Consider the following 12859-nt stretch of genomic DNA (forward strand, 5'->3'; position numbering starts at 1 on the left):
CCATTTGGAGTATATGGTACTCAAAATGACATTCAGCAAAAAGGACGATGTGCACTACCGCACCTACAAAGTTACAAAACTCAGTTCACTTCCACCAGCATATCCTAGGCACATCATAAAGGCATACAAAGCTTTGCAAGAACAATGGCAAAAAGACATACAAAGTACCCCCAAAACACGCCACATAAATTGGAGAAAGTCTCCATTCAATTGTAGGCTGACAGAAGCTACCAAAATGAATGAGTTCAGCAGGTAAGTGAAGCTAAAAAGGCTTTACTTAGCTTCAAAGTAATCCAGGATTTCAGACATAGAGAAATATGCCGGGCGACCCACTGAAATCATTTGGGGAAAGCTGCAAAAAGAAACATTCTGTGACCAGCCTCCCTCTGTAATTCTGCTCTCCGCTTGCCAAGGTTCTCAACGTTGCCACCACTCACCTCCCACCTCCAAAACACCAACTTCATACTGGTTGGCTCTCAAAGAGAATCAAGCACTCCTTAAAATCCTACTGCTCGTCTTCATATCCTGCTGCCGACTTGCTCCCCCCACCTACCACACACAATATCTTGCTACAATATCACAGGCACCCCCTGTTCATCCTCACTCCCTAACCTCTCTGTACCATATCCTACCTGGGTGTCCCCTCGCTTATTCTCCTTCTCTCTCCAGTCCCCTTCAGTGGAACTCCAATGCACCCATATCAAAGAATATACCACTATCAGGTCCTTCAGATCATGACTGAAGCTCCACCTCCTCAACCTTGAGGGGACGCCCCTTCTGCAACCCTCCTTCTGGTACATGATTACCTAGTCTGACCTGTCTTGTTATGTGCTCATCTTACTGTACAGCACCTGACTACGATTACCCTACTATCTGTGATCACTTATGTACATGCGTGTTCTCATAAATAAATACATGCCAATGCATTGTAACATCTCATGGTGATGGTGTGCAGAGTCACATTACCTAGTGAGACCAGAGCTTGATGAATTTCTTTCATGACATTTCCATAAAGTTCTTTCTGCCATTCTTGCAAAAGCTTCCACTCCTCCTCTGAGAAACAGGCAGGGGCAACGTGGAAGAGAACCTGCGCCTTGGACAGAAAACGTTGCATCAGTTAGACCCAATACAATGCTGTGAATTATAGTTTAAATTGACAGTGACAGTGAATTTGTTTATAAAAGGATTGTTCCACAGCCAGTACCACCACATCCGTCTTTGCATCAAATCAAAAATTAGATCGGGGATCGTAGTGAACTGGCAGGCGGCACAAAGCACCCACCTGTGCATAAGATACCTAGTGTGTGGCTTACCCACTCTGCCAAGGAGGAAATAGAGGCAAGGACAATAATCTCTCAATTCAAAGGATTCCCTCATTGCTATCTGGTCTAGAATACTGAGACTTTAAGCAAGTCCGTTCACCTTCCCCTGATGAGACTTTCACATCTGGAGCAGGAGCAATTCCCCAGTGGGCCCGAGCAGCTGTCAATGCTGTAATCTGTGAGAGGCATGCATTACAGGGGACCATACACGTGTCTAGGGAATTAGTGGTGTTCCATTTCATTATACATCAGCCAGGTGTTTTGTGTCTCTATTACTTGCTAATAAAGTCTTTATTGAGATTGATCATTGGGAAAGCTCTGTGTTATGGGTCTTGTATCAGGTGAGAGCTTTCTACTGTTTTGCGTTCATGGGACGGGCAGACATGGAAAGACTACGCTGGTCCATCTATCCCCTTTCCTGCTGGTCTGCCACCGGCAGGTAAAGAAACCAGGCATAGGCAATAGTGCCTCATGCACCAGAAAGGAACACATGTCAGTGCTCCCCAAGCTGAGAAGATCAAAATCAGGTGTTTGGAGGGAGATGGGGAGTTGAACGTCATAAGGAAGTGCACCCCCAGAGTTGTATGTGGAGGTCAGACCTGAGGTAGCACAGGATGCCGTGGTTCAGACCTGGGCTTCATCAGTCTACTGAAGGAATGCAGTGTTTGGGGTCAATATGAGAGTATATGAGTAGAGCTACATGACGTCCCCCGGCCGGATTATTTCCACGTAGGAAAGCCCTGCAACAAGGACCTAAAACTATTGCCCAGGAAACACAAAAGAACAGCTTAATGACCCAAACCGAGCCTGGGATTGCACCCCTGCTACAATCCTGATGCCTGCGGGCCTTCGGCACCTTATAAATCCAAAATCAAATAAAAAAATCAAACCCTTCTGCTTACCCCAACTGAGGTACCCCAAACATTGGGGATTTCACTGGAAAAGGAGCCCCCAAAATGCATGACAATATGTAGGGGAGACATCCCTCCTGCAACCTAGACTCACAAACAAGGTTTTTATCTCAGCTTTGTTGAAAGAGCCTCATGTCACCTATTTGAAGGTAAAGTCCAGGCGATGTAACAAAATAAAAAGGTACTATCAATGCCTACACAGGATGCCAAATCATAGAAAGCAGATCCCAGCCGTCCATGAATTCCAGATTCACAACAGCTAGCCTTTAACCTTGAGGACCATTTGCTCATGTGCTGAGGTCTGACCACAGGAGTAAGAGGGACTCATAGTGCCGGGGATGGCCAAAGGCTTAGTGACTAGGTGTATGTGGGATCTTTTGGCATCCCTTCACATCTTCCAGCCTCTCCAGAACAAGCATAGGTTTCCATAGCCAGGCAACCCCCAGCCCCTTACCACCCAGGGAAGTAGTGGGATGAAGGGGAGGGACCCTGTATGATCCAAATTACAAATCAATGCCCACTTAACACAGATCCTTAGCCTACAAACATGCATGTGAGCTACATGTCCACAGGTTTAGAGCATTCTCCACTAAGATCAGCACCCTATCTCCATGAGCAAGGGCTGCCCCAATCCACTCCCTACAGAGAATAGAAACTAGGAGCAGCACAAGCATAGCAGACTGTTTTCTCCCAAGCAAGCTCTTTTCATGATCAAGGCAAGTCGGCCATCGCCTCAGGCCGCCATTGCTTACCAAAGTAGAACAGAGCCCCAGATTGCGGGAGACTCACCGTCCAGGTCAGGCATTTCTAAGTGGAGCCACAAAGCTCCAATATCACGTCCTTCTGACTCTAAAATGGCAGTTTGGGCTCCTTTACATGAGTCTAATAATGCCAGTTACGGTTAAAGTGGAAATAATCTATCACAGCTGGAAAACGCAAGCATCAAACACAGCATAAACACTTATACAGGAGTGGACCTTGGCTAATAATCGCTCATGAATAGAGAGAGGAGAAAGTGAAGCTTCAATCAAGGCCAAAACTGAATAATCTGGATAATCAGATGTTCTATGGAAGAATTCAGCTTGAGGCAGGAAGGCCAGCATGGAGAGAGGAGCAGAGGAGAGGCCAGAGAAAGAGGGCTGCAATCCTGCTGAGGTCTATATCCCAGAGAGTGGATAGTAACAGAGTGATGCAAGTCTGCTGAGGGACATATCCCAGAGAATGGATAAGATCAGAGCTGAAGGAGAACAGAGCAATGCAAGCCTGCTGAGGTCTATATCCCAGAGAGTGGATAAGATCAGAGCTGAGGGAGAACAGAGTGATGCAAACCTGCTGAGGAACATATCCAAGAGAGTGGATAAGATCACGGCTGAAGGAGAACAGAGTGATGCAAGCCTGAGGAGGTCTATAACTCAGAGAGTGGATAAGATCAGAGCTGAGGGAGAACAGAGTAATGCAAGCCTGCTGAGGTCTATATCTCAGAGAGTGGATAAGATCAGAGCTGAGGGAGAACAGAGTAATGCAAGCCTGCTAAGGTCTATATCCTAGAGTGTGGATAAGATTAGGGCTGACGTAGAACAGAGTAATGCAAACCTGCTGAGGTCTATATCTCAGAGAGTGGATAAAATCAGGGCTGATGCAGAACAGAGTAATGCAAGCCTGCTGAGGTCTATATCTCAAAGAGTGGATAAGATCAGTACTGCAGGAGAATAGAGTGATGCAAACCTGCTGAGGGACATATCCCAGAGAGTGGATAAGATCACGGCTGAAGGAGAACAGAGTAATGCAAGCCTGCTGAGGTCTATATCTCAGAGAGTGGATAAGATCAGGGCTGAAGGAGAACAGAGTAATGCAAGCCTGCTGAGGTCTATATCTCAGAGAATGGATAAGATCAGTACTGCGGGAGAATAGAGTGATGCAAACCTGCTGAGGGACATATCCCAGAGAGTGGATAAGATCACGGCTGAAGGAGAACAGAGTAATGCAAGCCTGCTGAGGTCTATATCTCAGAGAGTGGATAAGATCACGGCTGAAGGAGAACAGAGTAATGCAAGCCTGCTGAGGTCTATATCTCAGAGAGTGGATAAGATCACGGCTGAAGGAGAACAGAGTAATGCAAGCCTGCTGAGGTCTATATCTCAGAGAGTGGATAAGATCAGAGCTGAAGGAGACCAGAGTGATGCAAACCTGCTGAGGTCTATATCCTAGAGAGTGGATAAGATCAGAGCTGAAGGAGAACAGAGTGATGCAAACCTGCTGAGGTCTATATCTCAGAGAGTGGATAAGATCAGGGCTGAAGGAGAACAGAGTGATACAAACCTGCTGAGGGATATATAACATGTGAAGGCATCATTAAGTATTACACAGACAATAGATTCAAGATTTAAAATAAAGTAATTTACTAACTCAAATGTCTGGATGTTAAAAGTTCTAACTTTCCCTATGCTAAAGTGGGATTTCCCTACCTGAACGCAACCAAAGAATGCTTGAGTCGAAGAGTTCAACTTAAAAGTTTGTCTGTTTCCAAAACCTATGCTTTCCCTCACAACTAAAGCTAAACAATGGGAAGGGATGTCAATAATCAAATAAATGGTGATCAATACAAGGCTTGTTCTTCAGCTCCCCTTGCCCAAGTTCGAGAAAGTTCCCAAAGTCTCGGAGTTACCTCTCTCCCACTCAAGGTAACAGTTCCACACAATCATCGGGGTTCTCTTCCCCAAGTTCCAAATAGCACAGTTCAAAGAAAAAGACGGTCTCAAGGTTTCTTCTTGGGACAACAGTTATACCTCCTTCTGTCTGAGGTCTCCCTTCCCCAAGACTTTAGCTCTGCCAAGTAAACCTCTTTCAGTCTTTTAAAAAAGGGTTATCACAGTTCGAAGCTCACTGGTCTAGGCGCAGTTGTCAGACCACACGATCCACCCATCACAGGTCATGCAACCAGGATCCCTCTCCTTGTTGACCTCTTGGCTTTGGTGGACAATATTTACCCTTCTCTGGCCTCTCCTTGCTAGCCTCCTGGCATTACCAGAGAAAAGTCACACACCTCCCGCCAGCCTTTGGCCTTGCCGCACTGTATTGATATGATATGATATGATATGGCATTTGTAACGCGCCTATACACAAGTGTTTCAAGGCGCGACGAGGCAGGGAGGGGGGGAACAAGGGGAAGACAGACAACGACCCTACTAGGCCAGGTGTCATTCATTTACAAAGTTCACTGTTTGGCTTTCTTCTGCCCGTAATGTGCTTGGCTATAAGATTTGAGAATTGTTGTGCAATTTATATACAATAAATCTTCATAACGTGCCTTTCATTGGGAAAATCCAGTAATATTTTTCTTGAAAGGTTTTCCAACATTTCTTTAGTTTATTTAGCAAACACTCATACCATTTCTACGGCTTGCACAACGTTTCTTTTCCCTTTTCAGGTTCATAACACTTTCTGTGTAAAGACTTAATTGACTCACAATGGGAAAGTGTGTCTGTGGATATTATTTCGCTTCTTAAACCTTCTATTCGCTTTAACAACGGCTTCTCAGTTTGTATAAACTTGCGTTTGCAGTTTAAAGGCACAGACAATACGTTCGCTGATACTGGTGCTTTAAGTTATCGCGCTCGCGTGCAGAGCTGCGCAGTGATTCCTGTGTCTCTGAAACTCATCACCTCTTGAGCTCTTGGATGCACAAGCTGCGTCTCTGGAGGATTTCTCTGCTTCCACTGCTACCACGATAGTTAGGGGGTCGTAAGTCTACCCCTAAGATGCTCCGGTGTGGCTCTCACACCCAGAGTCAACGAGCACCAGTCTTCAGGATGACGGGATCGGCCCAGCACACAGGCTTAGGAATTTTAAAGCCAGTCACAAGACACTTTGTTTCGGGGCACTCTGCTCCCCACAGTTCGCCACAGCTCCTGCTGGTCTTCTTGTTCTGCTGCTCCTCAGACAGGTGTCTCAGTTTTCCCCGTCACTCTCTCTCGCTGGGCTGCTCTCTTTTTATACACATGCAGCCCCTTGACATGCGGCAGGTGTGCTTGCTTCATTAGCCCTGACAGACTATAATTAAAGGGACATGCCTGACCCTCACAGTTCCTTGCAGGCATCTTCCTCTTCCCAGTATCAGAGTGGTGAGAGAGTGTAGTCTTCATTTGTCTTAGTTGCCTCTTCTTCATCCCAGTACTGTCCAGAGTCAATTGTGGGGAAATGAGGGGAGCTGGCGTATAATACCCCATAAAGGTTGGGGAAGCTTAGGTTGGTTGCCAATAGAGAAAGGGGGATACCATATCTTGTCCCACTTACTTTTAACCCTTTTTGCCCTCTTTCTGATACGTCTGGACTGGTGGTATCCCATATCCTTTTCTTGGTTAATGGGACACAGATAACAATATCCCATAACTGTACTTGCAATAGAGGATTCTTCTTGGAATGGAAATGGGGAATACAGCGTCTCGCTTCAGTATACCTTATTCCCAATCCCCAAGGACCCTCCGCTCAGGTGATCCTACCTCGATTCACCACCCTAAGGGTCAAGATCCAATAGCGATGGAATTTCCCTGGCCACCTGCGCAGAGGATCCCAGAGGAGTAGAAGTGAGAATACCCTCAGGTTTCACACACATAGAGTGGTTAAGGCCAGACCTAAAGGAGAACAGAGTGATGCAAGCCTGCTGGAAGTCCATATCTCAGACAGTGGCTAAGACCAGAGCTACAGAATAATGCCTGCTGAAGGCTATATCCCAGAGATTGGCTACAGCCAAAACTGAAGGAGAACCACATGATTCAAGCCTGCTGAGGGATATATCTCAGAGCAAGAGGCTAAGGCCAGAACTAAAGGAGAACAGAGAAATACATGTCCGCTGGGGGCAGGGTTCGACAGTGAGGGGAGCTGGGTGCTCATTAGGTCCTGCTTGTAACCTAGCAGAGCCTGATTAGCTTGACATCAACAGCTACTTGGAGTTATATTTGCCCTCCTCCCCCCCCCCCCCCAGGCCAACTGATGCTGAACACACAAACACACCTATATGAATTCACCTCTATTCCTTTGGGACAATATATAAATAAACATTAGGACGCATCTATATGACATTTACAGCATAAGGGGTCATGTCATTTTGCTTCCATCTGGAAGTTCAACATGTAGAACACTATGTACTAGCTCCTTTTTCCCCTGGGGTAGCTCCTGGTCACTGGTTAAGGCTGGATACCCAGGAGCTCCTTTTAGCTCCTGCGTAGCCAATCCTAATTTTGATCCGTGTGTGAGGGCTATATCTCAGAGAGTGGATAAGGCCAGAGCTATATCTCAGACCCTGGCAGAAGCTATAGACCAAGTAAAGAACAAAGGGCAGAATGCTTTGCCCCAAGAGGGTGATCCATGCCTGGTGGGTGAGGATATAGCAGCCAGACAAAAGCCCTAAACAAAAGGAAGAAATACTTCCTAGTAGGAGGGTTTCAAGGCAGGCATGGCAGGGATGAAATCATTGGACGGTTGGCCCTAATGGGCTATAGTCCCTTTGTATCTTCAACCAACCCCACCCATTGTGCTAATACAGGTGTTGAACCTTATATTTGATCATGTTTTCTGTTAACCCTTTGTCGCAGTAGGGGCAGTGGCATCATTTCATGCCATTCTTTAAATGCCCAGTCCCATTTTGTACCATGTGAACTTAACCTTTAGCATGCTTCTAGCTATGCAGATCCTTATCGCTGGAAGGGAAAGGGAATTTCTTAAATCATGTTATTATATTTTTCATTTCAAGCCTGCGGATTACAGCATAATCAGTGCCACCTGTTAAATGATATGATATGATAGGTTATTTATAACGTGCTTAATATCCATAGGTTTCTAAGCGCGGACCCGGAGATCGACCCTGTGCTGCTCCGTGTCGTCTTGCTTCCAAGGCGAGCACATTGCCCCTGAGCTATCCTCCCAAGACTGAAATGAAACAACCAATTCTCTCTTCTTTGAAACACAAGCAAATGAATTACCAGTTTATAAATCCTGGATTAAGACAAGTATTTGGTGTCTCATCTGGGCATTCAGCATTAAATATACAAGTATAGCTGAGCGGAATAATGGACCTGCAGCAGCACTCTGTGCGGTACTTGTGAGAGTAAAAGGACTAGCCTCTTATGACACATAGATGCACGACTATGGCAGCAAGTGCTCTATGTTAAAAGTTCATAACACTGCAACAGTCACCACCTTAGTAGTGGAAAAAAATGGATGGAGTTTGTGATAGTTTGTAGGCCTGGAGAGTCAGTGGAGAACAACCAAAGTATAGCACTGATCATAAAAGGGGAAATATGCAATGCTCCTGAAAACGAGAGTATAACCATGTGGGCAGTTTCTAGCACTGACAGGGAATTACTGAAACGAGCCAGTGAGTAGTTGGGCGACGGGCTTGAGATGTGCTCCAGCGTATCCATGGAGTAAAGAGGCTTTTTAGTCTGGCAGGTGTTACCATAACAAGAAAGACACCAATGAGTTACATCCGTGATCGCCCAGCCGACTGTGGCAAGTGAAAGAGCCCAAAAAGGACTGTGTGAAAGGCGCATGATGCGGAGACACAAGAGGAAGTGACATTAGATGTGTGTTCCCTTCCTCAGAGAGTCATGCCTGTATGGCCACATACTAAGGGATGGGGGTAGTGAGTGCGAACAGTAAAGTATTCAGAAAATATTGTACAATGTTGTCTGAAAGTGCTGTTACTTTACAGCTGTGGGTTGCAATACAGTGGCTATGTGTGTTGCGTGGCTGCCACGCAATAAGGCTAGGACACACATGTTGCAAGTATAGTGTTCTATGCCTACTGTATGGCCACCTCACAGCACTAATGGTGAAGAGCAGGAAGGGAGCCCTAGTTTACCCAAAGGTCTGCACTAGAGAGTCTGATTGCCCAGTTATATAGTAGGCATACATGGTGACCCTGAAGACATTTCTATGTTAGGGTGAATTTTGTTAGGTAGCTTTCCTGATAAGAATACACCCCCGATCTGCTGAACGAGCAATCAAGGGGTCCTTCCAGGAAGCCTCAATCAAGGGGCCCTTCCAGGAAGCCCATGAGGATTCCTGGGGTGGAGGATGATGCAAGGACATGTATGGAGTGTTGGACAGCCCAAAATAAGCATGCCAAACTAACCTGGCCACGTTTTGAAAATAGGCAGTCCCTGGAGAAGGTTTGGATATATTTAATTGCATCATTAAGAAACAAATACTTTGTATGTGGAGGGTTCGAATTAGGCTCGATATGGGTGAGAAGCAGAACAATCGTCATGCCCAACGTGGAAAAAATGGGATTGAACTATAAATGACTTTGCTCCAAGTTGGATTTACTGGCCAGATAGGTTTCCTGAAGGTAAGAGAAATGGTGATCTGAACAGCTGATGAACTTGGAAACCTGCAGAAACACAAATATATTTGCATCAGAAATGGCCATTTTCCATCAGCAGGAGAAATGTATGTTAGTTAATTCAACATATTTCCTTGAAGGGATTTCCAGTGAATGCCACCGGGAGCAAGCAGGCCTCTGGATTTTTGGTGGAGGGTGAAAGCTGACAAAGTTTTAAATGCCCCCCATCTGCCCCTCCTGTAAAAGAAACAGTGGTATCCTCTAGGATGGCTCACACTGCCAAAATGTTTGAGTCTGGTACTCCATGCAGTGTCTTTCATATCATCTTGCCATTAATGGTTTGTGTGATGAATCCAGTGGAGTCATCATAGGTTCCCTGTCGGTGACCTCTCCTCATGTGGCCAGGGGATGGCAGCCCTACCTGATCCTGACCCTGGGGGATCGCATGGGAGGAGACAACTGCCGGGGAGAGGTTATGACTTCTTTGGATGAGGTACAGCATCCCCCCCACCCTTTTCCCTAAGTAAGACTGTGAAAACTCACCAGAAGGTGTCTCACACGCTAGTCCCCGGGGATCTGTCATCCAGGTGGCCAGGACACGGCCATCGCTTTGGTTCCAGTTCCTGGGGGTGGACCAATGTGGGAGGATCACCTGGATGAGTGGTCTTCGGCGATTGGGAGTGGGACACCGGATGGTGAGATGCAGTATCCCCTTCCCTGTAAAACCTTTTAGGAACTCAACCCCACCTTTCCCCGACACAAACACTCTCTCACAGACAGCTCACTGGGATAGAAAATGGACTAATACGAAAACCATATATCTAACATGCCACAACACAGGGGTCAGGCAGAGTCAGGGAATTACTGATTATTACACACACCTCACTTCCATCACACTTCCCCACGCGGATAAAAGGCGGAGCACGAAAGCACACTCTGAGCAAGGCAAAGCACACGAGGAAATGGCAGCTCCAAGATGGCAGTTTCATACGTGGAGAAAGACGGCAAGACAGAGCGGGTTGGAAGGAGGGAAATGCCTTTGACCTCTTTGGAGAAAAAACGCTACTTTCACGATCCCCCGAGAATAAGAAACATAAGACCTGGAATTAAAGCTGAAGAAAGGTGCATTGTGTGTCGAAGGTACCCATGGCTCTCCCGCGTCGATAACCGAGGCGGGGAGGAGCTGTTGCTGTCATGCTACTGTCCTTGGCTCCTACAACAAAGCAGCGCCAGAAAAGTCAGCACAGCCAGTGAGTCAGGGACACTGATAGCAGACCAGTCTGTGTTAGAATCAAGGTTGCAAGCCGCAACATTGTATAGAGGAATTTGAAGAGGACAGTGTATGAAGCATATGAGCTACGCAAATACAATTGAACATCGAAGGAATGACTGAACTTGTGAAGCCAAGATAGATGCCACATACAGAGTGGTCCAGCACCACGTGGGCGCTCATTCGAAGGTCTCTATTAGGTATCCAACTGAGAGGTGGCAAATGTAAATTGTGAAATCGAAGTGGTCCTGCAACGGGTCACGCTAAACCCTGTGCACATTCGGAAGTCTTCAATAGCTAATGTGAACTGTAATTGGTCTGAGTCTGGCGAAGGGAGACTAATTGTGTAAGAGGAAGGATCTGAGCCGAGATGAGGGGGATACGGGGTGAACCGTGAATCACCTGAGAAAGAATATTCTCTGAACATTGGAGAAGGGGATCTGAGCCTGGAAGAGAGGGCTCCAAAGTACCCATTGTGGTATAAAAAAGGGACCTGAGCCTAGCTGAGGGGGGTCCAGGGTGAAGAGTGAATCCCCTGACTTGAGTACTTGTAAGCAGAATAGAACATTTTGTTTGGTTTGGTACATCACCCCCTCTGAATCAACGTAAAACTTGGGCACAGAAGGCCCTGATGATGGTAATGGAACTGTATCCTCGTGCCGAAGAAGCCCAAGAGTGTGCTATGCTCGAGTGAACCGCTTTGTCCCATGTTGAAATCTTGAGGAAGAGAGACCAACGGCCTGAACATGCTGACATATCATTTTTGTGAACACATTTCTTTTTCATGAACACTACCACACAGTATTCTGTATTTAAAGATACAGATTGGCAATAGGTTTTTATTTAGTATAGGCCCTTTTATTTTGACAACACTCCAACAGGACTGCATTATTATTATTTGAAAGTCGTAGCTTGCTCCCATCTGTAGATTTAGGATTAGATCGGCACTTTTCACACCCTTGTTGAAATTCAATAAACACCCTTGAACTATGGTCACCTGTGTCTGTTTTACTATTGATACTACTTCCTTACAAGACCCTCTGACACCCAACACATTAATGCATATTGTCATTTAACGGTTCCCCTTTTAGATGATATCAAGAAACCTTGTCTTTACAGTATTCAAGTCAGGCCCAAACCTTTAACCCAAACACCCACAACTCATACATACCACCTTCTGTTTCCAATGTGCCTTATTGTAAACACGATTACAATGGAGTTACATAGCTAACACATTCTTTATTATCCAAGAATAGCAAAGACTAGTCTTGGATAATAAAGAATTCAGATTACAATGGAGTTACGCAGCTAACAAAATGCGGACGGGATTGGATAATTTTAATCATCGACACAGCCAAAGGAATGGTACATAAAATTGTGATTTAACTAACTAAACTAGAAGAAGAAATTAGTACCATTGGAAGTGTTCAAAAAATTATTGCATGAAATTAAAATAGAAATGGTAGAGTTTAAAGACTGCACTACAAAAGAAAGAATTAGAAGGATGACAACTAATTTGGCAAATTTCAATCATGAAAAGGCATTAACATACTCAAGAGAAGACTATAAATATCACGAAGGTGACAAATTCCAAAGATACAGACCAAGAAACTTGTGAGATTTGGTAATACTTCATAGAGCTCAACAGATGAGAGTTCGGGGGATGATGTTAGATTCCAAGATCAAACCATAGATACAGAGGAAGACACCCAACAGGACCCTTCAATCAAAGATCTAGGGGGCGTAAAGGGAGAGGTAGAAGAGAACAAGATGGAAGATCTTTTTTGGACCAGGACCAAAGAACATGGGCATTAGAACCAAGGATAACGAGGAGCCACCAAACCTTATTGGCAATCTATCCTCCCATATCCTATCTCCTACAGAGAAAACCATATTAAATAGAGGTTTGGGTTTCGTGACTACGAATAAACATGACAACTTCAAATTTAGAATAGAATTCAAACAATTTATGTGCAAAATACATCTGTGCCAATTCTTCCGAGATACAGAATAT

At 45.4% G+C, this 12859-nt stretch overlaps 1 protein-coding gene across 2 annotated transcripts in view; it reads right to left on the reverse strand.

The window, feature by feature from the left end:
- Positions 1 to 12859, reverse strand: part of LOC138527140 (zinc finger protein 282-like) — a 103012-nt gene that overhangs the window by 58717 nt on the left and 31436 nt on the right. Inside the window, exon 2 of one of the 2 annotated variants that reach the window (XM_069638235.1) lies at positions 967 to 1093. In XM_069638235.1, coding sequence (XP_069494336.1) covers positions 967 to 1093 — 127 coding nt within the window. The remainder of the gene's footprint in view (positions 1 to 966; positions 1094 to 12859) is intronic. The other variant, XM_069638236.1, reaches the window with a different exon arrangement.

The sequence above is a fragment of the Ambystoma mexicanum genome, chromosome 14 (genome assembly GCF_040938575.1).
Source record: "Ambystoma mexicanum isolate Mex_15411 chromosome 14, UKY_AmexF1_1, whole genome shotgun sequence".
NCBI lineage: Eukaryota > Metazoa > Chordata > Amphibia > Caudata > Ambystomatidae > Ambystoma > Ambystoma mexicanum.